Here is a 23,605-nt window from a genome sequence, read left to right on the forward strand (position 1 = left end):
GAATGATCTATGGTCACCAATGTCCCAAGATCAGTTTTCTGAACAAAGCATTCTCTGCATAGAGAACGGTAAACTGTGACTTATGGATTTTAATGATATAATTGATGTTTGCATCCAAAAGAGCTTGAAAGAAACTGTTGTGTATATAATGTAATGTTATAATAACGTACCTATGATTCTCCTATGAATGTTCTGTGTTAATGTGTTCATTAATCTCATACTTGTGTAAACTTATTAAAGGTTATACATTTATAAACAATCTTTTTATCCATGCTAAATTTTAAACAATGTTCTGCCTTCGTTGCGTGGATAAATAAGAGAGTGAGGTTTCATTTCTAGTGATCAGATGCTGTTCAGTTTGGCATTCCCAAAGTCTTCAGCCTCAGGACTTCCAGGCCTGGCGCTATAGCATCCAGGGTTGCCCTTGGTCTCCCCCTGCTGACCTCCTCCTTGTTCCTCTTGCCTCAAGGGTTTCTGAACACCTTCCTGGCTCCGCAGACACCGAGAGCGAGAGCCTTCCCGAGGGAGCATCTTGGCAGCTCACCTTGACATCAGTGCTTGGAGATATATTTAAGGTAAGCGTCAAGCAAAACACCCGGTGCATCCAGACATAGCTACTCCCAGCTGTCGACCCAGCATGAAAACATGCCCACTGCATTTTGGGCACATGCCCCAATCTCTTCCTCCAGACTGAATTTAGGAGAAGCCTGTTTTTCCAGTCTGCAATGGAAACTGGATTTGTACAGGGTGGATTGGCAGGCCCTGGTGCCAGCACTCTTCTCAGAGCAGTTTTTCTGGGGTTAAAAAAGCTGTTTGGTTTTTAAAACAAACAAATCACCAAAGAAGAGTTTCATGCAGGGTACTCACAGGGGGGGATGGGGGATAAAACAAACAGCTTGTCTGAATCATGGGGAGACAGGCGCAGTGGAAGAGGTGGTCATGATTTGATTTGAAGGCTGTACATATGAGGAGTGAAGGTAACACAACTCACCGGCAGCATCAAAACCTATACCTGCTCCTGACTTCCGGGGGCAGGGGGTTGGACTCAATGGCCCTTGTGGTCTCTTCCAACTCTATGATTCTATGCTATGCTGGAGGCGCCTCCAGCAATGGCTGGATTCCTCTGACCAGGAGGAATCAGCTCTGTGGAAATCTGGGTCTGGCTGCCACGGCGAAGGCGGAGACCCGTTAAAAATCACAGAAGCCTGTGAGCGTGGGATTCGGCGGGCACCTTTTGCGCCTCCCCCATTCACGGGGAAACCCGGTTTTGTGGATCCGGAGCGACGTGGGGTGAGCGGCGTGGTGCTTCGAATCATCTGCTTCTTTCACGGAGCGAAGCCGCATAGCTGTTGTCAGAGAGTGCTGACTTTTTCCTGTGGACAATTTGACTCTAAAGTAACTACCCGTGAGTAGAGCTTAATCGGGGAAAATTGGATTTTTAAAACGTCTAATTTGGCATCGAAACGGGGAAGGTTCAATACAGGAAATCCGCCTTCCCCTTTTGTAAATAGTCTGAAGCAATTGAGGCTGCAAGCTGAAGTCTTGGAAAGCCTTTTGTAAAAGACTAAATTTTCATAAGAATGCAATCCCCCCCTTGGAGGCGGGGGGGGGAGTTGTGGACTGAGTTTGCCTGCGGAAGAGACCAAGAGAGGTAAAATACCGCCGCTCGGACCCTGGGAACGGGCTGCTAGTAGGTCCAACGTTTGGTGGGACATTTATTGACAGCATTTGGATCGTTCATTGACAGTTAGCATAAGAGAAGATACATTGTTTCTACTGTCTCCAGCAGTGAAAGTAACTGAAAATTGAAACTAGTTTTGGGTCATTTGAACTGTGCTTATAAGAGGATATTATTTATCAATACAAATAGAAACTGTTTCCCTCTAGTGGAAGTTCTTGAAACTGGCAGCTATATAAGATCTGGGCTGGGAAATTTCCAGCTGTAAGATAAAAATTGTGAGACTGTGAGACTGACCTTGAATCTATTGAGTGTTATGGCAGATGGGAAAGACGGAATGTCGCCAGAAGAGGCCTTAGCGGTTGTATTAGTGAAAATAAATGACTCGCTGGAACAGCTTCATAAGAAAACAGATGTGATAAATATGAAACTGGATGCTGTAAATATTAAAATTGACTTGATGGCAGAAAGTTTAAATAACCTGGGACAAAAGGTGAATACCAATACAGAAACCACCCAGAAATTGATACAGGAATCTACCCTGATACGGCAAACTGCGGATGAAGTTAAGGAGGAAACCCTTGCTGCTGAAGTTAAAGTAATTCAACTGGAGAGAGTCTCATCCATACAAGGACAACTTGAGGAATACAAGCTGACACCTGTTATGACTGAACTTAAAGAGAAACAGATGAAATTGAGGATCAGAGCCCTACCTGAGGAAAAGAAAAGCTTGATAGAGTTTCAGAAGGAGATAGGACTAACTTTGGTTGAGAAAGAGAGGTATTTGGGGGTTAGTATGACCGCCAGAAATGTGAATCTATTCAAGGGCAATTGTGAAGGACGTTGGCCTGAAGAGAAAGGGGATTTGGAAATAGGGTCCAAATCCCTATTTCCAAATCCCCTTTCTCTTCAGGCCAACGTCCTTCACAATTGCCCTTGAAAACATGGTTAAAACATGGATAAAATTGGAAGACAAGGAAGTGCTAGACCTAGAGGGATTTAACAACAGATTCGGGTGGCACGCCTATTTGTGGCAGGAGAAGAAAAAAGTGCACAGGGGCTTCGAAAATCACATCTTTAGAGGCCCACTGATTGAGGTATGGGAGAGGAATAGAGATATGTTAGAACCTAAAACACCCCATTGGCTATCGCCACTAGAAGTTATGAGCGTTAAAAAGATTAACATGAGAAATAATTGGGCCACTTATGAACAACTGTTAATGAAAGAAGAAGGAAAGTGGAAAATGAAGCCGTATGATCAGGTCAAAGAGAAAGTCTATGATTGGCTGCACTACTTCCAGATAAATGGAATGTTTAGAAAAGACATTAAAGACAAAGGATATGCTGATAAATATTCTAGATTCCAGACAGAGATTAACTATAAAATCCTATCGAAAATGTACAATCAGTTATTGGAATGGAATTTAATAGACGAGGAAGTAAAGTCGGTGATGATATATTGGGCTAAAGATATTGGTCACAATATATATTTCGAAGAATGGGAGAAACTTTGGAAAAAACATCTTAAGTTTACAGCTTGTGTGACATTAAAGGAGAACTTAATGAAAATGTTCTATCGATGGTATATGACTCCTGCAAAATTGGCCAAAATGTATGGAATCTGTAATAAATGCTGGAAGTGCAAGGAAAGGGAGGGGTCCTTCTACCATATGTGGTGGGAATGCCAAAAAGTTAAAGGGTTTTGGGAGAGTGTATATAATGAAATGAAGAAAATCTTAAGATATACCTTTATTAAAAAAACCCGAGGCTTTTTTGTTGGGATTGGTAGGAAAGGAGATAAAGAAGAAAGATCATAAGTTGTTCCAGTATGCAACAACAGCAGCAAGAGTTTTACTAGCTCAAAACTGGAAATCAGAGGGCTTGCCGACTATCGAGGAATGGAGAGCAAAACTGTTAGATTATGCGGAGATGGATAAGATGACAGGGAAAATTAGATACTCAAAAGACCAGAGGTTCATTAAGGATTGGGAAAGCTTTACGAAATATCTGGAAAATTTAAGTGACGGACAGATAACACTAGTGGGCTTTAAAGGAGCTCTGTAAAATGAAAAGGTTATTGTCTAAAGAGAATTGGAAGAACTGTGATGAATAATGGCAATATAAAACAGGAAATGCGAACCCTCATAAAGATTATAACGGATGATTTGTGGAAAGGTTGAAGGAAGTCTTACCAAAAGCCTGTGAAAATGAGAACTGAATTTTTTTTTTTTTTTGGTATTTTGTATTTTGTACTACGCAAATTAATAAAAATTATGCATGAAAGGGATTTGGAAATAGGGTCAAATCTGAAGTTGTTATTGCTGGGCCGAATTGCTGTGGTGGGGACAACGGCTGCTGTGATGTCGGGGATGTCGCTTTTGTTTCAAACATTGCAAGCTTTGGATGGGAGGGATTGTCTCAGGAGGTGGCGGAGGGACGTCTCTAGATTTGGTTGGCAGGGCAGGAAGCCTCAAATAACATTTAAGATATTAACGGATGCTAAAGAAGGAGGTGGACTTGCCCTGCCAGACCCCTAAATTTTGTTATGAATCATCTGCTTTTTGCTGGCTGAGAGAATTGGCAGAATCCGAGACCAGGGAGAAGAGCTGGTGGAAAAAGACTGGAAGTTTAAAGACTATTTATAGAAATATTGCAAAATTAATGAATGTTAGAACAAAGTTGGAATGAAGTTATATGGCTTTAGCAGAAATGTTATAAGGAATTAAGTATAAATAGATTAATAGAGCATTAAAGGGAACAAAATAAGGTTAGAATGTGTTAAGATAATTATAGGATAGAAAACAGAGGAAGATGAAAAGGAATTGCTGAAATAATTAATTGATGTGGAATACAAAAAGGGAGGTGTGAGAAAGTCGTGGAAATAAGCGAACGAAAAGATATGACATTGAAATTGTTTAATGTGTTGTAAATGGTCTTTGTTTTGTTTTATTTGTTTTATGTGTTAGTGTTTTGTAGTGTTTTTGTATTGTATCGTGTTGTTTTTCGGGTTTTTTCTTTTTTCTTTTTTGTTTATAGTGTTTAAATTTTTGGAAACTCAATAAATATTATTTTTTTAAAAACAAAAACCTACACCTGCTCCTGTGTCTGTTCATATGCAACCACCATTTTCTGGCCGAGACACAAGGGGTTTAGATTATCTAAAGCAGGTTCTGGAAACTAACATTACACATGATCTGCTGGGAGGCCCAGAATGTGATAGGTTCCAGAAAGCCTTTTTTGTCAAAGACAAGCCATGTGACTGCCCCAGATTCTGGATGAGGAGGCCCTATTTAATAGCAAAGACCCAAAGCCTAGGCGCCCTCAACATGTTTTGGAGTGCAACTCCTGTCAGCCCTGACCATTGGCTGGAGCTGTTGGGCATTGTAGTCCAAAACATTTGGAGGGCACCAGGTTGGGGAAGACTGAGCAAGGCCTGGAAATAAGGTTTTGACTGGCATTTACTGTATTTCCACAATCTGGTTCTGATGTTAGCTAATCTGGTTTCATTCACCTTGTATGTGGATTAGCTCCTCTTGCCTCCCTGCAACGGCCTGCTCCTCTGCCTGACATCCTCCTAATCCGCTGTTTGTCACACACCACAATCATCTCTGTGGCAGCTAATTGTGATGCCCCTACCCAGGGGATTAGGATTTTCAAGTGGTGATGGGGGAAAGCACTGCTGAAACCATCACAACCTTAAAGTGTCAGAGCTATTTGTTACACAGAAGCATTCCTGGTGTGACAGCGTGAGCCCAGAAATCTGATGTGCCAAGAAAAATGCTTGCAACAAAGACCAATTTTCCATGCTTTGTGTGACATACTGCTCAGAAACAGGGCTTGGTTAAAAACTTTTAAAAGTGAGCTGCTGAATCAAATGCAAGGGCTGTGAAGCAGGGTGACATTCCATGGATGCAATTTTTCTTGTTGCTATGAAATTGTGACAGCAGCGCAGTTACATTTGCAGAAAACTGCAACTGATGTGCTAGGTTTCTTTTGCAGGGGGGTGGATAACATTTTTCCAGGGACAAAGATGTGGTTTGATAGCTCTTACTGTCAGAAAGTTCTTCCTAATGTTTAGGTGGAATCTTCTTTCTTGTAGTTTGGATCCATTGCTCCGCGTCCACTTCTCAGGAGCAGCAGAAAACAACCTTTCTCCCACCTCTATGTGACATCCTTTTATATATTTGAACATGGCTATCATATCACCCCTTAACCTCCTCTTCTCCAGGCTAAACATGCCCAGTTCCCTTAGCTGTTCCTCATAAGGCATTGTTTCCAGGCCTTTGACCATTTTGGTTGCCCTCCTCTGGACACGTTCCAGTTTGTCAGTGTCCTTCTTGAATTGTGGTGCCCAGAACTGGACACAGTACTCCAGATGAGGTCTGACCAGAGCAGAATACAGTGGCACTATTACTTCCCTTGATCTAGATGCTCTACTCCTATTGATGCAGCCCAGAATTGCATTGGCTTTTTTAGCTGCCATGTCACACTGTTGGCTCATGTCAAGTTTGTGGTCAACCAAGACTCCTAGATCCTTTTCACATGTACTGCTTTCTTCTTGGCCAGTTCCACTGCAGCCTTCAGCACAGAGCCGTTGACTGCCTCTTGTTACCTCTGCTCCTCCTCAGCAAGGGAGAGAACTACCAGTTCTTTCTCCTTGTATTATGCCTCTGATTCTCTTCTCCTGCCAGAGGACACATTCAGATAGACGGCAGCTTAAGCTTTACTGCAATCGTCTGTGATCAACATTTCTCAATGCCTGTCATACATGTATGACATGCATGTCATGCATACTGTCTGTCTCCAATGATACCAGCCAGCCTGAGTCATGTAGATGGTCTCAGTCTTTGCAATCAGAGCAGGTAACTGGGGTTAGCAGAATGTTGAGTTCAGGCTGGAAGCAAGGTTGGTCTGGTCCAGGTCAGAGACATAGCAGAAATAGATCCAGGGGCGTAAGGCCTGCTTCCAGACAGGATAATTAACTACAAACTCCAAAATTTTGGATCCCCTCCAAACCTGTGCCAAAGTTTTGTAGTTGCTTTGCAGCATTTTTCAAGGAAAACCCCACGTTTTGCACCACCTCACAAATTGAGTAATTGACACATCAAACATGAGGTCGGTGGTTAACACCCCAAAATCCAACATTGTCTGATTTACTCCAAACCGGTGCCAAAGTTTGGCAACAGTTTGGCAGCATTTTGCAGTGAAAACCCCCTGTTTTGCAGTGCCCCACACACTAATTGCTCCTCAAACCTAGGGTTAAAGCTATCGCCTCAAAACCCAATAAACAGCCTGTTTATTGAGCATTCATCCTGATTTCCTTGCACAAAGTTTCATGGAGGTTAGATAACACCTGCTATTTATCCTACACTTTCCAGTGCATTTTCCTGTTACTTTCCTTACAGCAGAAGCCCTTATTTTTGGAGGGGGGCAGTTTTGCTGCTATTCCTGTGTTTGCAGTTTGTTTTACCTGTTTTTAATACTGAAATTAAAATTGTGACCTGCCCTGAGACCTGCTGGTGAAGGATGCAATATAAAATAATAAACAAACAAACAACAATAATATTAATAATACCACCATATAATAATACCACCATCCCCACTAGCATTTGGCACCCCAAAAAGAATGGTTAAATATCCCTCAACAAATCGTATCTGTTAATCTTAATGATAGTATGTGATCGTATCTGATGTCAGAACAACATAGTCATATATACAGAACAACAAGCAATATAGGCTGCCATTGTAAAACACATAAGGCTGATATACAATGTATTTTCTGGACTTGTCCAAAAATAAAGAAATTCTGTTGGGTGATGATAAAAGAAATAAAAACAGTCACAGGGTACAGTGGTACCTCGGGTTAAGAACTTAATTCGTTCTGGAGGTCCATTCTTAACCTGAAATTGTTCTTAACCTGAAGCACCATTTTAGCTTATGGAGTCTTCAGCTGATTTCTGTTCTCATCCTGAAGCAAAGTTCTTAACCCAAGGTACTATTTCTGGGTTAGCGGAGTCTGTAACCTGAAGCGTCTGTAACCCGAGGTACCACTGCATGCACTTTTAGTAGATCCATTGGTTATCCTTTGTGGATATATTAAAGACCATGTTATAACAGATGATAAAAGACTGGTTTTTAGTTTATTATGCATATGCTCATATAACTATAAGTCATAATTGGGGAAAAATAAGGACCCCTTTGTTGGCTAATCAGTGTGGGACATTGTAAATATGATCAAATTAACTTACTTAGTCAAAGTCAGAGCAGGCAGGCAATCTTATTATTGTTTTATAGAAAAATGGAGTGCATTTATAATGTATTGGTGTAATAAAGTACAGGAAAAAGCAAATCCACACATTTTATTAGGTATATGATAATGCATTTCTGTATAATTATACAGAGACTTTATGTAGATCAAGAAAGCAATATGTACTATAAGTTTCCATTATTATACTTTTTTATTACTTTTCTTTTGTTCTCTCAAATTAATATTGTATATACGTGGTGGGGGGAGAAATTATATATAAAGAGAGAGAAAGATATAATGCAGCCCTTAGGCTGAAGAAGGTTCCTAACTCCTGGGTAGAAACTACAAGGAGACCAGCAAAGGAGCCCCTTAATAATCAGTCTGAAGCGGACTTCTACAGATAGGACTTCAGACTTATCCACACTTACTTTTCCTCTGCTCTTTCCAGGCATGCTCTGCACTTTTAAGCTCCGTATCTGAGCACTGTGTTTTATTGCTTCACAGAAACCTGCTCTTTAAAGCTCAATCAGAGCAAATGTCAACCCATGGAAAGCCCAAATTGACATTTTCTCGGATTCAGCTTTAAAGAGTGGGGTTTTGCAGGGAGAATTTGGGGCAAAAAACCAATGCTTGGTAAAGCAAGGACCTGTGCCTGCAAAGAGTGGGACTAAAAGTAAGTGTGGACAAGCCCTGTGTCTGGCTTCCTTGGCATGTTCTGTGTTGCGTTCTCATAGCCCCCCTGAAAATGCCCTGGGAGACACTGCCCATCTCCAGGCTATTGCTCTAAAAACACAGTATTATCGTCTGTATTGTTGCTAGACTTTTTCACCCATCTGGCACTTCTAATCTACAAAGTGCTTCTCTATCTTTGTTGTGTTAGGTGACTTGTTCTTTCCACATTATAGAGGGGAACTAATAGTGAGAGATAGTGGCACAAATTCACATTAGAGGTGCTCCTCAGACATGGATCCTGCTGGGTCCCAAGCCAGTGCTCAGTACTTCAGGCCACGCTGATCACTGTGCTGTGGCAGGTTGCAGTTAGAAGTAGGATTGATCTGGGAGCTTGGATTCCTGCCTGCCGGCTAGCCATGAATGCGTGCCAAATTAATCTGTATGCCTTATCCAACTGGTGTTGGAGAACCTCTGGGAAGCTCTTCTTAAGATATTCCTGGTGGGTCAGGCTTGGGGAAGACCCCCTGCCTCATTCTCATCCTGCCACATCCTCCTGACACTGTTTGGGTTTCTCCTTTCCTTCTAGTTCCTGACGTTGTGTGTGGCATCCCATCCGCACTCCTACCCTGACTGCCAGCGCTTGGCCCTCCTCGTGTTGCTCTGCCGGCTTGGCCTGGACAAGAACCTGCGGAAGCATCCACAGACGGGGCTTCAGCAACTGCTGTTGGTGCTGTTTGAAGGCATCCAGGACTGGTCAGAAAAGGTTAGTACTTTCCAGTTAGTACACCTGTGAACAGAGTTGCCTCCCCGTTTTTGCTGACTCTGCTTGTGTGTCTTTAACATTTCCATGTCAGACTTTCCCATGTCCAGAAAAGCTTCACCTGCTGAATTTCTGTCTGCCAGGCTGCTGTCAAAGACAAAGGAGCAGTAAAAGAGTTGCCAGTCTTTCCTGTCAGGGCAGGATGGGATTGGCAGATTTCAGTCACAATGCACAACTAAAATATCACTGGTTTAAGCTCATTACCAATTTTCCTGCCCAAGTGTGGGAAAGGAGACAGATTCTCTCTTGCACAGACTTCCTGTTGTTTTTTCTCAAATGGAATGAAAATTATAATCCACTTTAGTTAGCAGTCTTGTCCACACAGGATGTTTAATGCCTGTTCGCAGGGGTGGCCTGTCCCGTTTGAAACGGGAATGACATCTTCCTGCTCCCCTGCCGCCTCTTGCACTTCTGTTGCCTGAGGCATGTGCATCACCTCGCCCCTTGGGTGGGCCAGCTCTGCAAATCTGAAACTGCTTGTGTCTGAGTTTTATTGCAGCTTCCGCACAACATCCTCATCCAACTGGCAGCTGGCCCTTACTCCCAATTAATTCAAATCTTCCTGATCCACAGATAATCTATTAAGGGAAGAAAATCCAATATAAAAATCTCATGTTACCTCACCATGGATGCACTGAAACACATTGTGTGGATGGTGGTTTCCCTCCGCCCCAACACACCACACATATGTAATGAATTTTTGCTGGGTGCTACACTTTGCAATGCTTTCTACTTCTGTTTGCTGTTCAAGAAAACACAGCCCTAAGGAAAGGATGCCGCATGCCTGGTGCCACCAGTTGTGGCTGAAGGCACATTGGCAGTATATTAATACTATAGCCTTAGAAGGAAGAATTTACCACTAAAAATTCTGCACCTTCAGAGTATTATTTTATTCTGTAACTCTGCATTACTTGTTCTCTGTTACCTGTTCTTTTGGTGCCTACATGTTATTGAATAATAATAACTTTGAGTATACAGAACAGGAGTGGAATGCCCGGTGGTTTCTTTTTCATGATTTCTGCTCCTGTGCCCATTCACAATATCCACACTCTTCCATTCTTCTAATCTTTGGCTTAAAATAATACTACTTTTTGGGGAGGGGGAAAACAAATGTGGGTCAAGCAATCTGAATAAGTGATACGATGTAAGAAAGTGTATGCATATTTCCTCAAGATACATGATTTATTTGGGGCTTAGATTTTGGAAGATTGGTTTTCATGTTGGGGGTCTACACATTGTCCTGGTTGTGGATAACAGCAGCAGCAGCAACAACAACAACAACAAGAGCAGAGCTTTTCAGTGTGCAACACTGCACAGTAAGGTTAACCCTGGAGAGTCCCTGCCCAAAGGCACTTCTTCTTACAATCCATGTGTACCTTCTTCTTGTCTTCAGAAACCTGCTGCAGCAATAGGGTTCCCCTCCATTGGAGCCCTGCTGATTCATGCTTGTCCTCTGCCTCTTTCTGCAACAAAGCCAGCAGCATCTTCCATTCAGCTGCTTAATTAATTGCAAGGCTTAATGAACCTCTGGCTTGAGCTTTGGTTCGGCAATTCCCTGCAGAGCCTGACAGAGCTGCTGGCATTTGTATGCTTCTGTCTGGAGCTGACATGCTTGGCTAGGCTGGGGTCGCAGCAGCCTGTTGGGTGGAGGCAGGCACTGTGCTGAGACTGCTCCAGATCAGATCTCCAACGCCCCCTTCCAGCTGCAGTCTGGCCTTGAACACCCTTAATGGGGAAAGAGTCCCCAGGATTTAATACCAGCTGTTGGTTAGAGGGATGTAGCTGTGCAACAGGGAGAAACTCAGGTTAGTTTAATATCAGCTGAGAGCTAGTGAGCAAAGGACAAGAGCTGCACGGAGCATCAGATTGGCTGCATGTTGCTTGCATGTCACCATGCAGCTGAGCAGACATCAGGCTCCACAAGAACTTTAGAGTGCTGCCAGAGATGGCCATCTAGTTTAGCGTCCTATTCCTCACAGAGGCCAATCAGATGCTTGTTGCATTTCTTCATTCTCCACCCAGGCAAGCAACATGCATTGTGGCAGTTCAAGGGCACATTCCTGCCAGGCAAAAGCACTGGAGGAGGGGATACAGCAGGACCCTGTGAGGGGTGTGGCCTGGGGAAGGACATGTCTCAGGGAGAGTTCAAAGGGCCAGCTAGAGAGGCCTGAGGCCTGAGGTTCCCTGCCCTGGTTTATGGGAAGCTTGCAGGCATAGCCTGCAGATGTTCACTGGAGCCGTTCATCTTGAAACATCACCCACCCACTCTGTCTCCTCTTTCTCCCCATAAGTAACCATCTGAACCCACCTCCCCGGCAACTTCACAACCGAGACATCCTTTTCTTTTGCAGCTGCCAGAATTGTGCAGGTCCCTCTGCCATGTCTCACAGCACCATCACAATTTGGTAGCTGTTGTGCGTTCCTTTCCTGACACCACAGCCAGAGGACGGTGAGTTTGCCCTTGTTCAGTAAGAACAGGAGGGAGGATGACTTGCTGAAGAGATCCTGGAAGAAGTGTGGCTAGATGTCTCTGGAGGCACTAATTATTGCAAGTGCCTGCCATACTCAGACCTGAATGTTTCCAGGGGATGCTTGCTGCTAAATCAGAAACATGGCCGTGCAGTGAAACATGCTGTTATCTGGGAAGTCCACTCTGCTCACAGCCTTTTCCCAATTAGAATGCCAGCTCCTTCCTAACCTCCCCTGTCCAAACAGAGTGTCTGCATGTTGAGAAATGTGTGCTTTGGGGAAAAAGAAAGGGGGGGCAGGAGTGTCTATTTCAGACCACATTGGTTAGAATGAGAACATGGTGCAACTTAAAACTGATACCACGGGCATCATATTGTGATGCACTGAGGGAGTTGGTGGTGGGAATGATGATAACGTCGTCTCTGACATTGACTGGCTTCACCAACCCAATGTCTATCCTGTTGCCAGGGTGTGCTTGGAACAGGCAGAGGATGCTCTACTGTGGGGCAGTAGTAGTAAGAGTTTAGGAAAACAGGAGGCACAGACTGCAATTTCAGCAAGCCTAAGGAAGCACAGAGGACTCAGAAAGGAAGGCTGGAAAGTGGGAGTACTCCAGAGGAACATCAGAAAAGGGAGCAGAAGGACAAGAGAACAGGCAGAGGTGGAAGGCACACATGGCCCCAAAAACAGTTTCTTAAAAAGTTACAAGGCAAGAACAAAGTGAACTGGAATATCCACCCAAATCTCTGGCAGCTGCTGCAGGAGCAGATCTCTAGTGTAAAAAGTGTTAGGATAATGGAATTTGGAGGATTTAGCCCAGAGGCTGTTCTCTATGCAGAGACTGCTGCCATAATCTCTTGTTTGCCAGCCTGTCTCCCTTCTCCAGCTCTTGTACTAACTTTTCAATCCAATCACCATGAAATGAGCATGCCATCCTCAGTCATAGTGTGCCGTGATGATAGTCCAGCAATCATGCTGTGAGAATCATGTTGTTGCATGTGCACGCCAGAGCATTTGAATGGTGTCTTAGACTGCATTCTACTTGCAGTGGCAAATCCTTGCCCTGATCAGAACATACATCTCAGGGCCCCTCCAGATGTCCTTGCTGTGTTCATCATGATTTGTGCTCAGGATGCTATCAGGGCAAGTTATACACAATAACGTTTCCCATTCCATTTCCACCTGCGAAAGGTTTGGGGCAGTTTGGGGGCAGTTAGCTGCACTTAGTGCGTGCACCGTAGTTTCCTGCTGAAATCCATACCTTTTTCTATACAACAAATGCTCTGCTTGTAGTAGTGCAGGAGTGCCTTGGCAATGTGCAGAAATGTGCTGTATCTGCCTCTGTGTGATATAACCCCTCCCACATACTGTACTTCCTGCTGATGCCAAATACTGTGGCATCCTGTAGTGGAAACAAGCTATGGCTCAGCACAGCAGTCACAGCCTGAGCATAAACACTTCAAAAGTGCAGAAACAAAAGTAGGGTGTCATGGCATCCTGCACTTAGAGAGAATATGGGAGGAGGAGGCAGCCCCCCATCACTGCTTTCCCCTCCCAAGAACGTATGAGGCAGGGTCTCCTCCACAGAAGCCCATCTCACACCATTTCCCTCCCTCAGGGAAGGGGAGATTGCATGATTAAGACCTCCTCCTTAAGGCCTTCTCATGACTGGTCATCATGATGGACTGCCCAGCTGGTGGTGTTTGGTGCTGGAGACAGCAGCCCGCACACCAGTTGTGGCACCGGCCATGCCAAGACCACCATCCCTGACGTATGAACAGAGAAGCATGGAGATGGGGACAGTGGCGTAGCGTGGGGGGTGCAGGGGGACCCAGCCGCACCGGGCGCAACATCTGGGGGTTAGGGTTAGGGGGCGCAAATCCACGGGTTAGGGTTAGGGGGCGCAAATCCACGGGTTAGGGGGCGCAAATTACTTGCCTTGCCCCGGGTGCTGACAACCCACGCTACGCCACTGGACGGGGAGAAATACCAGCTGGTGTAAGAAACATTTGCAGGGAGAGTGGTATCTTCCATAGTTCCTTGATAGTGCGGTAGGTGGTGGTTGTGCACGCAGGAATTTCCTAGCCAAAAGGTTTGCTTGTAGTCCTACAGATCTGATAGACAGATTGAAGTGAAAAGGGACAGTGCTGCCAAGGGCTATGTGTGTTTCTGAAGGTGTTGCTGTTATTCTTGTTTGGGGGAACTAAAAGGGCACTTGGCAGCTTTACGGAGGACCTGAGCAGAAGCTACAACTTTAGAGTTGCTAGATCAGCTTAAGTGCTACATTCTGTGCATCCCTTGGATATTTAAAGCATTGCTCATCTCCACATTTCCACACATGTCCTCTTGTGGGAGCCGACTTAAGCAGCAGATCTGATGGGGAACAGTTGCTAGAAGGGAGTGGCCCAGATGAGAAACCCCAAAGCATCTGTAGCTACACAAAGGCCTCATCTCCTTTCTGAAACTTGCCGCTCTTCATGGGGCCCATTTCCTTCTTTGGGAGGTGGGGCAGAAATTCCCAAAGATTGCCTTTTCCTTTGCACATTGCTTGGGAGAGGATAGGCATTCAGCCATCCATTCATGGGGTCAAGAGTTCAAGTCCCAGCAAAGGGAAGCGGAAGCAGAGGGGTGAGATGAACTCCCATGGCTTCCTCTGCGCACTGGCTGCTTCCACCCCATCCTGCTCACTCCCACCCAAGCCAGCATGAGAGCTCACAAGGGCCTCAGGAGATCAAGGCCAGGCCCAGAGGAGGAGAGAACTAGAGGGGTTTGAGAGTTGGTTTGAATAAGGCCTTGTGGCCCTCACTTACACTGATTTTCAGCCCAGTCTTGTGCATGTTTACTGTGAAAGCTATTTGGCAGTGGAACGGTCTCCCTCGGGAGGTTGTGGACTCTCCTTCCTTGGAGGTTGGATGACCATCTGTCATGGATGCTTTAGGTGAGATTCCTGCATTACAAGACAAGGGTTGGACTAGAGATCCCTTGGGGTCCCTTCCAACTCTACCATTCTAAGTTCTATGAGTCAATGGGCTTCTTCCGAAGTATACAGGACCACAACCTTACTGTTTATCCCCTCTCAGTGATTCCTGCTCGTTTCCACGTGCCAGTTCACCTAAATGAGGGCTGTTGAGTGACTGAAGATCTTTTGTGTGTGTGTTATTATCACCCCAGAGTCGGCCACGACTGGACCCTGGTCAGGGGTCCTTTTACCTTTACCTATTATCAAAGAGTAAGCTTCCCTCCTTTTCTCTCCATCCCTGTCCACTTTATCTCACCTACCCTGAGACCAAAAGTCTTGCCAAATGGTCTCAGCTCATTGGCACATCTACTTCTTCTTTTGCCTGGCCCCAAATGGAGCTGCAGGTGAAACCAGTCACTTGTATGCTTAGCAGTGCCTGGCCATTTCACGGCTACAAAACAACATGAACAGGAGCATCCTGGCCTTTCAGTAACGCTCCTGGCTGTACCTGCCGCCCCGTTGCTCTAAAGCCCTGCCCCCCACAATACACAGTTGCTGTGCCTCAATTATTAGCTTGTCGGGAAATGCTAAGCATAATAGTTGCTCTAGGGCATTCTTAGACTTTTGCAGTGGACTGTCTACTTCTGTTACTGTGAAGGAAAGGGCTGCTCATTAATACTCAAGTACATGAAGCCCTTCCTTCTTGGACGGAGCTGAAGTGGAACACTGCATTTCGCAATGGCCCTGACAGTAACATGCCAGTAGGTCAGTCAGTTTAAGAGAAGTAGCCCAACCAATGAGAAGTTGGGGGTATGCTTTTATTGCATGGAATATATATATCCTTTCAGAAGACGTTGCTCTTCAGAATCAGGTATGTCTGTCCTCCACCCTGCCCTTAAATGCCCTCAAAATCCATTTCTGAGGAGACCTCCTCACCTTGCCTCATGGAAGGATTGTGGGGTGGGGTGAGTAAGGGCCAAACAGACCCTAAGTTTCCTTTCTGTCTTTTGAAAAGTTAGGGCAGTTCCAGAGGTTAAAGCAGGATAATAACTCTACTTAGCTTTGTATAATCCTGACAGCTTTGAACAGGCATTAAGTATTTTATCTCCTTTCCACAGGCACAGAGGGGTGAATGACTTCCTTATGTAATGAGATAATAGTCTGAAAAGTGACTTGCCACCTCCTGGCTCCCCATAATTTGCATTCATTCCTCAGCAGTGCTCTTCTAGGGGCCTGGACTCCTGACTTCTCTTCTCAGCTCAGCTCCCGGTGCCTTTTTACTGTGCATTCATGAAGTTTTGTGCTCATGATGATATCAGGATGGTTACATGTTATCCTGCTTTCAATACAGTTTGTACCTGCAAAAGCTCCAGGGTGGACATCCTGTTTCATTTCCCATCAGTGCATTCCCTGTAACTTCCCACTGAAATCCTGTAACTTTAAATACTGCACATATTGGGGTGGGGTGCCCCGCTTTTGCGGCAGAGTGCCCTTCTGGACAGCAGTGATGCAGTAGCATTGGGAAAGCATTGCAGAGCGGCTAATAAAGGCGAATGGTGTGTAGACTGTCCTGTTTAAATCCACCACTAATACTCTGTTCTTGTGTCAACGACACAGTACACCTCCCAACAAACACCCATCTAGAGGGATCCCAAATCTTCTCCGTGGTTTGGAAATCTTCTTTTTGAGAAGTATTTAGACCAGCATTTTAGACAACATATAAATTATTCCTCCAGATCATCTATATTTCTGTCCAGCTTGAATGGCTCTAATCTACACTGTAATGAGATGAGATACTGGCCAATGTGGATATTTCTCTTTTAATTGCGGCACAAACTGGACATGGCAGTAAGGATCCCTTGGCAGCGCATTAGGGGTGAATAGGAATAGGAGCAAGCGGGAGATCTTCTTAGGGACCAGAGTTGCAGGTTAGGAAGGTTTGAGATAATTTCCCTTTCTGAATTTCCCCCTCCAAGACTAACAGCGGCATGGGATTGATTTTTCTTAGGATTATAGTTGCATTGTTGAAAATTTTGTGTGTTTGGGGAAGGGGCTCACGCCAGTTATTATATATTTTTATATCCCTGATTTCCTTCTAAGTGACGCATTTAACAGCTTCATGTCTTGTGTGACCCTGAAATGCAGCTGCGAGGTGCTGCAAATCCGAGTGCTTCTTTTCTCCCTTGGGCCATTTATCCCCTCAGAATCAGCCCTCCCCCCATTACTTTTTTATCTATAAGGCAAAAAAAAGGGGGGGACCCCATATCTTTCCTTTCATGAATGAGAAAGCAGCGGGGAGGAGAGGCATTTTGCTCAGGAAAATAGCCTGGGGGGAAGGTTAAAGTAGCCCATCCCCAGTTGCCATGCTGCCCCAGGCACATTTCCAGCCCCCTATAACTAAATTTCAGTTGTTGACTTTAGCTGATTATAATGCTGTAGTTATCATGAAGTTTGACAGAGTTCCCATAATACATGCTCTTATAAAAGCTTCATTAACGTGTGACTCTCTTATAATATAGTCTTTTTCTGCAGTTTATTCTTGACTAGATCCAATAATAGATGTTTAAACTTTGCTGAGAATGTTGCTCCTACCCTTGAAATCTCCCACCCAAATTTGAAATGGTTCTCCAAAGTTTCTACACACAAACACACAATTTTCTGCTCTGCAAAAGCAGGAATGCACCTTTTCAGAGGCAAAACCAAAAGCTTTTGAGGGTTAACCAGTTGCTGATAGAAGTGCCTTCCATGCTGCATGATGCCAGAAGCTATGGAGTCTTATTTAATAATAATAATAATAATAATAATAATAATAATAATAATAATATTTTTTTATTTATACCCCGCCCTCCCCAGCCAAGGCCGGGCTCAGAGCGGCTTACAAGCAATAATAAAAACAAGATGAATGATTACAACTTAAAAACAAAAATAAAATACAACATTAAAATAATGGAACATTAGAATATTAAAATGTAGCCTCATTGCAGGAGAAGGAAAAGAAAAAAGAAAATGGGGGGGAGGGAATCAAATTGGCTCCAAGCCAAAGGCCAGGCGGAACAACTCTGTCTTACAGGCCCTGCGGAAAGAAATCAGATCTTGCAGGGCCCTGGTCTCATGAGACAGAGCGTTCCACCAAGTTGGGGCCAGTGCTGAAAAGGCCCTGGCTCTGGTTGAAGCCAATCTAACTTCCTTAGGGCCTGGGACCACTAGGGTGTTGTTATTTATGGACCTTGAGGCTCTCCGTGGGGCATACCAGGCGAGGCGGTCCCGTAGGTAGGAGGGTCCTAGGCCATGAAGGGCTTTAAAGGTCAAAAGCAGCACCTTAAATCTGACCCTGTACTCCACCGGGAGCCAGTGCAGCTTGTAAAGCACTGGATGAATATGCTCCCATGGCAGAGACCCCGTGAGGAGCCTCGCTGCAGCATTCTGTACCCGCTGGAGTTTCTGGGACAGCTTCAAGGGCAGCCCCGCATAGAGCGAATTACAGTAGTCAAGCCTGGAGATGACTGTCGCATGGATCACTGTGGCCAGGTCGGGGCGGGAAAGGTAAGGGACCAACTGCTTGATGCGGCGAAGGTGGAAAAATGTCGCCTTGGCTGTTGCTGTAACTTGCGCCTCCATGGAAAGGGAGGCGTCAAGGATTACACCCAAACTCTTAACGGAAGGCAATGGCACTAACTGGGCCCCCTCAAGAGAAGGGAGTTGGTACCTCATCCCCATACCATCCCGACCCAGCCATAGGACCTCTGTCTTCGAAGGATTTAGTTTCAATCGGCTCCCACGAAACCATCCAGCCACAGCTTCCAAGCATCTGGTCAGTGTGTCCGGGGCCGAGTCAGTGTGGCCATCCATCAGCAGATAGAGCTGAGTGTCATCAGCATATTGGTGACAGCCCAGCCCAAAGCTCCGGATAATCTGGGCAAGGGGGCGCATAAAGATGTTAAAAAGCATCGGGGAGAGAATTGCGCCCTGTGGCACTCCACACACCAAGGAGTGGCGTGACGACATTTCCCTCCCTAGTGCCACCCTCTGTCCCCGACCAGAGATAAAAGAGCACAACCAGTTACGGGCTATGCCCTGTATCCCCACGTCTGCGAGGCGATGGTCCAGAAGATCATAATCGACCATGTCAAAGGCTGCTGACAAATCTAAAAGGATCAGCAGCCCTGACCCGCCTCGATCCAGTTGTCTATGGATATCATCTGTTAGGGCAACCAGAGCCGTCTCCGTCCCAAAACCAGGACGGAAACCGGACTGAAATGGATCTAATGCCGATGTTTCCTCCAGAAACCTACCAAGCTGTTCAGCAACCGCTCTCTCAATTACCTTACCCAGGTATGGAAGATTTGAAACTGGGCGGTAATTGGATAGGTCTAAGGGATCTAATGAAGTTTTCTTTAAGAGTGGACGCACCACTGCTTCCTTCAGTTCCCCTGGGAATGTCCCCGTGTCAAGGGACAAATTGATAATTTCAACCAGGGGGGTTCGCGCAACATCTGGACACTCCCTAATCAGCCAAGACGGGCACGGATCAAGGAGGCAGGTGGTGGGCCTACCAACTTGGAGGAATCTATCCACATCAGTAGGGAGTATCCGATCGAAATGGTCCAACACTGGACCTGAAGTCAGTCGAGGGGCCTCCAGTTCAGTTACTGTATCTAAATTGGCAGGGAGGTCACGGCGGAGCAACAGGACTTTCTCCGCAAAAAAGCTCGCGAATGCCTCACAGCTGTGGATCGAATTTGTGCTTAAATTTGGTTGTCCTCCTAAGGACGTTATTGACCTAATTATTCTAAAAAGTTGTGCCGGGCGAGAGCTAGCGGATGCAATGGAAGCTGCAAAGTAAGATTTCTTAGCAGCTTTCATAGCCATCTCATAGGCTTTCATAAGCGTCCTATAAGATGTTCTTGAGGCTCCGTCACGAGTCCGTCGCCATATTCGCTCTAGCCGTCTGAGATCCTGCTTCATTTTCCGGAGCTCCTCAGTAAACCAAGGGGCCCGGTTTCGACGGGGTCGCAGAGGGCGCTTAGGCGCGATCTCATCAATGGCTGCCAAGAGCCGGTTATTCCAGTCCTCAACAAGGTCATCTAATGAGTCGCCAGGAGGAGCAGGGTTCCGCAAGGCTTGTCGGAATCTATCAGGATCCATCAGTTTTCGCGGACGAGCCCAAATAGGTTCACCACCCGAGCCGGGGAGGAGCGGGAAGTCAATCTTGGCTTTTAAAGCGTAGTGATCAGACCATGGCACTTTCACAGCGGGGAGCATGATCACATCTATGCCAACCCCAAAGATCAGATCCAGCGTGTGGCCTGCTTGATGAGTGGGGCCCAAAACAAACTGGGAGAGCCCTAGTGTTGCCATGGAAGTCACTAGGTCCAGAGCCTGTGAGGAGGGAGCGGCATCGGCATGGACGTTGAAGTCTCCCAAAACCAGTAGGTTTGGGAACTCCAAGGCCCAGCCCGCCACCGCCTCCAGCAGATCTGACAGGGTGGCTGCAGGTGTGCTGGGTGGTCGGTACACCAGCCAGACAGCCAAGCTCTCCTTGGTGCCCCACACGAGACCAACACATTCAATGCCCGAGATCGCCGGTGATGGCAGAGCTCTGAAAGAGCAATCCTCCCGGAATAACAACGCTACTCCTCCCCCCCGACCCACAGTCCGCGATTGAATGAGGACAGAGAAACCTGGGGGTGTTATCTCATGTAGGGAGACTACTTCGCCTTCCCGTACCCAGGTCTCCGTCACACAAGCCAGGTCAATCCCCTGCGAGACAAAAAAGTCACGCATGGTGGCAGTTTTGTTGCCTATGGACCTGGCATTGCACAGCACCAATGACGGAGGTGTGTAATCCTTGCTCTCCCTACCCTCATCCCTTGGGATAGGGCGTAGATTGGAAGGGGTTCGAGGATCACTGCATCTCGAAACCCTTCACCAATAGAGATATCTAGCCCCACCGCCATTCCTCCCTAGCCCTTCAATTGTGGAAATCCCAGATCCCATACTAGCCTCCCCAATAGATGGGTAACATCCCCTCAATAACAAGTCATCCTTGGGCCAGGACTCCTGGGTCAAAATGGTATGGGAAAGAGGTGGAGGTCTAATAGGGTAAGTATCCCTAGAAGATAAAACCCAACCAACCGCACACCAAGCGGGGGGGACAGCCCCATGGTGTTTCATTAACTGTCGACCCCCCTCGCCCTCCTGGGTTAATTGAAGGATTGTTGGTTCTATCTGTGGCTGTGGAAGTATTAATGAGGTATGTGTTATAAAATGTGGATCACTGGCCAACAAGCCAGATTCGAATTCGGAAGATCTGTCCATCCTGTCTCGCCAGGAGTACAGTAGAGAAGGATGATCATTCTGATAAGTTTTTGGAACATTTGGCAAAGGTCCAGATTTAGAGTTGGTGCTGGATATCTCCAGATTATTAGCAACATAGAATTCTTTAGGTGTTGTTGCCATAGAAATGTCGGAGGTGCCAAATTCCTCATCTAATTTGGTGTCGTTTGGTGTCGTTTCCATTTGAAATCTTCCTGTTATGATTATTCTTCCAGTATCCTTCCTCATACACACACTTAAAGAATAATAATCTTATTTTTATTCCTGAGGTTGCAGAATCTTCCGTGCTCTATCCCCCATTGGCAAGCCGCCCCCCCCCCCAGTATTTATAGAAAGGCGGTGGGAGGGAGTTGGAGAGAAAAGAGAGGCTTCCAATTAGCATTTTTAAAATGCCAAAAGAATGTGACAGGAGACAATTATAGCTTTTGTGAAACAATTTGCCTCTTTCCAGGGTTGGCCTGTAACATTTGGGAGAACCCAAAGAGCCCCCATCTCCCCAGTGCAGTTCAGTGGGAAATTGTCTTGTGCAAGCCCCGCTGAAACGATGGGGAGATGCTCAAGGGCAGCCGCCCTCGTTCATTTCAGTAGGATTTGCATGGGAGAACGAACCACTGGATTGTGCCACAAAGGTCTTCTGTCTCCCACTCTGACTCCCTTAGAGGCACCCAAATGGGGAGGGGGTGGGAAATGATTCACGTCACATTTAAAGGCAAACCTACGTAGTGTCCGCTTTTGGAAGCAAAACACAGTCCTCTTTTGAAATTCACATTTCCCTGAATTTTGCAATGCAGTTTTCCAGCCCACTAGATACGTATAAAATGCATGTGCATATGTAACGTGTACGCAAAAATTCATGTATTGGGGGAAATAACATTAAAAATGCCTTCAATTAGAGGAAATCGTTTTGCAAAAATATGTGCACAAAGCAAAATTGTATGCAAAAATTTGTATGTTAGGAGCCATTGATGGTGAATTTTCATTAGGTCTTTCCCCCGTGTTTAATACAAACTGATGTGGAAATGTATACAGCTGAATTTAAAATTGAAAAAATAAATGAGAAAGTAAGAGAAATTGAAGTTGTGAGATTTGCCTGTCCGTACATGGCAGATATGTTCCCTGGGCCATTGTGGGAGGGCCACCTCTTCTTGGGACTTCTCCGTGTCCCATGTCCCATAGCAGGGCTGCCCCTGACAGTTTCTCCCCACTCCTCCAGCTGTGCCTTCCACAGTGATCCTCCTGTGAGCCCTTGGCCTGGAGCTCCTCCTCTCCTTCTCCCCTCTCTTCTGTGGATCCTGCTGGACAGCAGCCCAGCTGGCTGTATAAAACCTGCTTTCGCCAGAGAGGTTACTTGGAGTTGAGTTTTATTTTTCCCTTTGGTAGCTGGGATCAGCCCACTGGCATGATGCCAGCTGTTTCCCCTGAGCACAGAGGGGAGGAGGGGAGGTTTGTTGCTGTACGGCTCACTCTCATTCCCTTAGTCTACCAGGCCCACATTCAAAGCAGGGCCACGCTTCCCTCTGAAGCCTTCAGCCCAGCTATGCTGAGACTTCTAGGCCTTTTGGATAATGCCATAAACTTCCATGGTTCCAGTTACAGATAGGTAGCCGTGTTGGTCTGCCATAGTCAAAATAAAAAAAATCCTTCCAGTAGCACCTTAAAGACCAACTAAGTTAGTTCTTGGTATGAGCTTTCGTGTGCATGTATCTGAAGAAGTGTGCATGCACACAAAAGCTCATACCAAGAACTAACTTAGTTGGTCTTTAAGGTGCTACTGGAAGGAATTTTTTTATTTTGGCCATAAGCTTCATTATCATTGCCAGTGCATAATAGAAAGTTGAAAATATAGCAGGGGGTGTAGAGGTCCTCAGCTGACGACTTCTAGGCAAGCGACCTGCCCCCTAACCCCTGTCAGGAGTATCCCCAGTACACATCTCTTTGATGCTTGAAATATGGCAACCCTGGTATAATCCTCCCTCCTGGCAGGTCTTACAGTCCCCAGAACAGCAGTGGGAAAGATGGGCTGTAGAAAGCATCTAAACATCTTTGAGGCCAGTCTTGTCAGTTTATTCATTTTTCTTAGAAAATGAGGTGCCGAAACTCACCGTGAACACTGCCCTCGTTTCTTAGAATGGCAAAGGTGGCCACCCTCTGAGTTCCGGTTGCCAAAAAGGCCTGCATTTTGCATTACTTTAAAAATTATTTACTTAATAATATGTGTTATCCACCCTTCATTGTTACAAATGATTCCAGTATGGAGTAAATAACAGATGGTGAAAATGCAGCCCTAAGATTAAAACACAAAACATCTATTCACAGCAGCCACTAAAGCAGGCAAGTTGCACCAGGCTCCAGCATTCACACCCTGCATATTGTGGAACAAAGAAATGTCCCTTTCAGCTAGCGGTGAAAAGCTCATCTAAGTCT

The 23,605-nt window shown here is 45.6% G+C and overlaps 1 protein-coding gene across 1 annotated transcript in view; it reads left to right on the forward strand.

Moving 5' to 3' along the window:
• Positions 1–23,605, forward strand: part of FAM178B (family with sequence similarity 178 member B) — a 194,033-nt gene that overhangs the window by 99,328 nt on the left and 71,100 nt on the right. Inside the window, exons 10-12 of the mRNA XM_082229961.1 lie at positions 470–575; positions 9,184–9,360; positions 11,769–11,866. Coding sequence (XP_082086087.1) covers positions 470–575; positions 9,184–9,360; positions 11,769–11,866 — 381 coding nt within the window. The remainder of the gene's footprint in view (positions 1–469; positions 576–9,183; positions 9,361–11,768; positions 11,867–23,605) is intronic.

Source organism: Podarcis vaucheri (assembly GCF_965113315.1).
Source record: "Podarcis vaucheri genome assembly, chromosome: 7".
NCBI lineage: Eukaryota > Metazoa > Chordata > Lepidosauria > Squamata > Lacertidae > Podarcis > Podarcis vaucheri.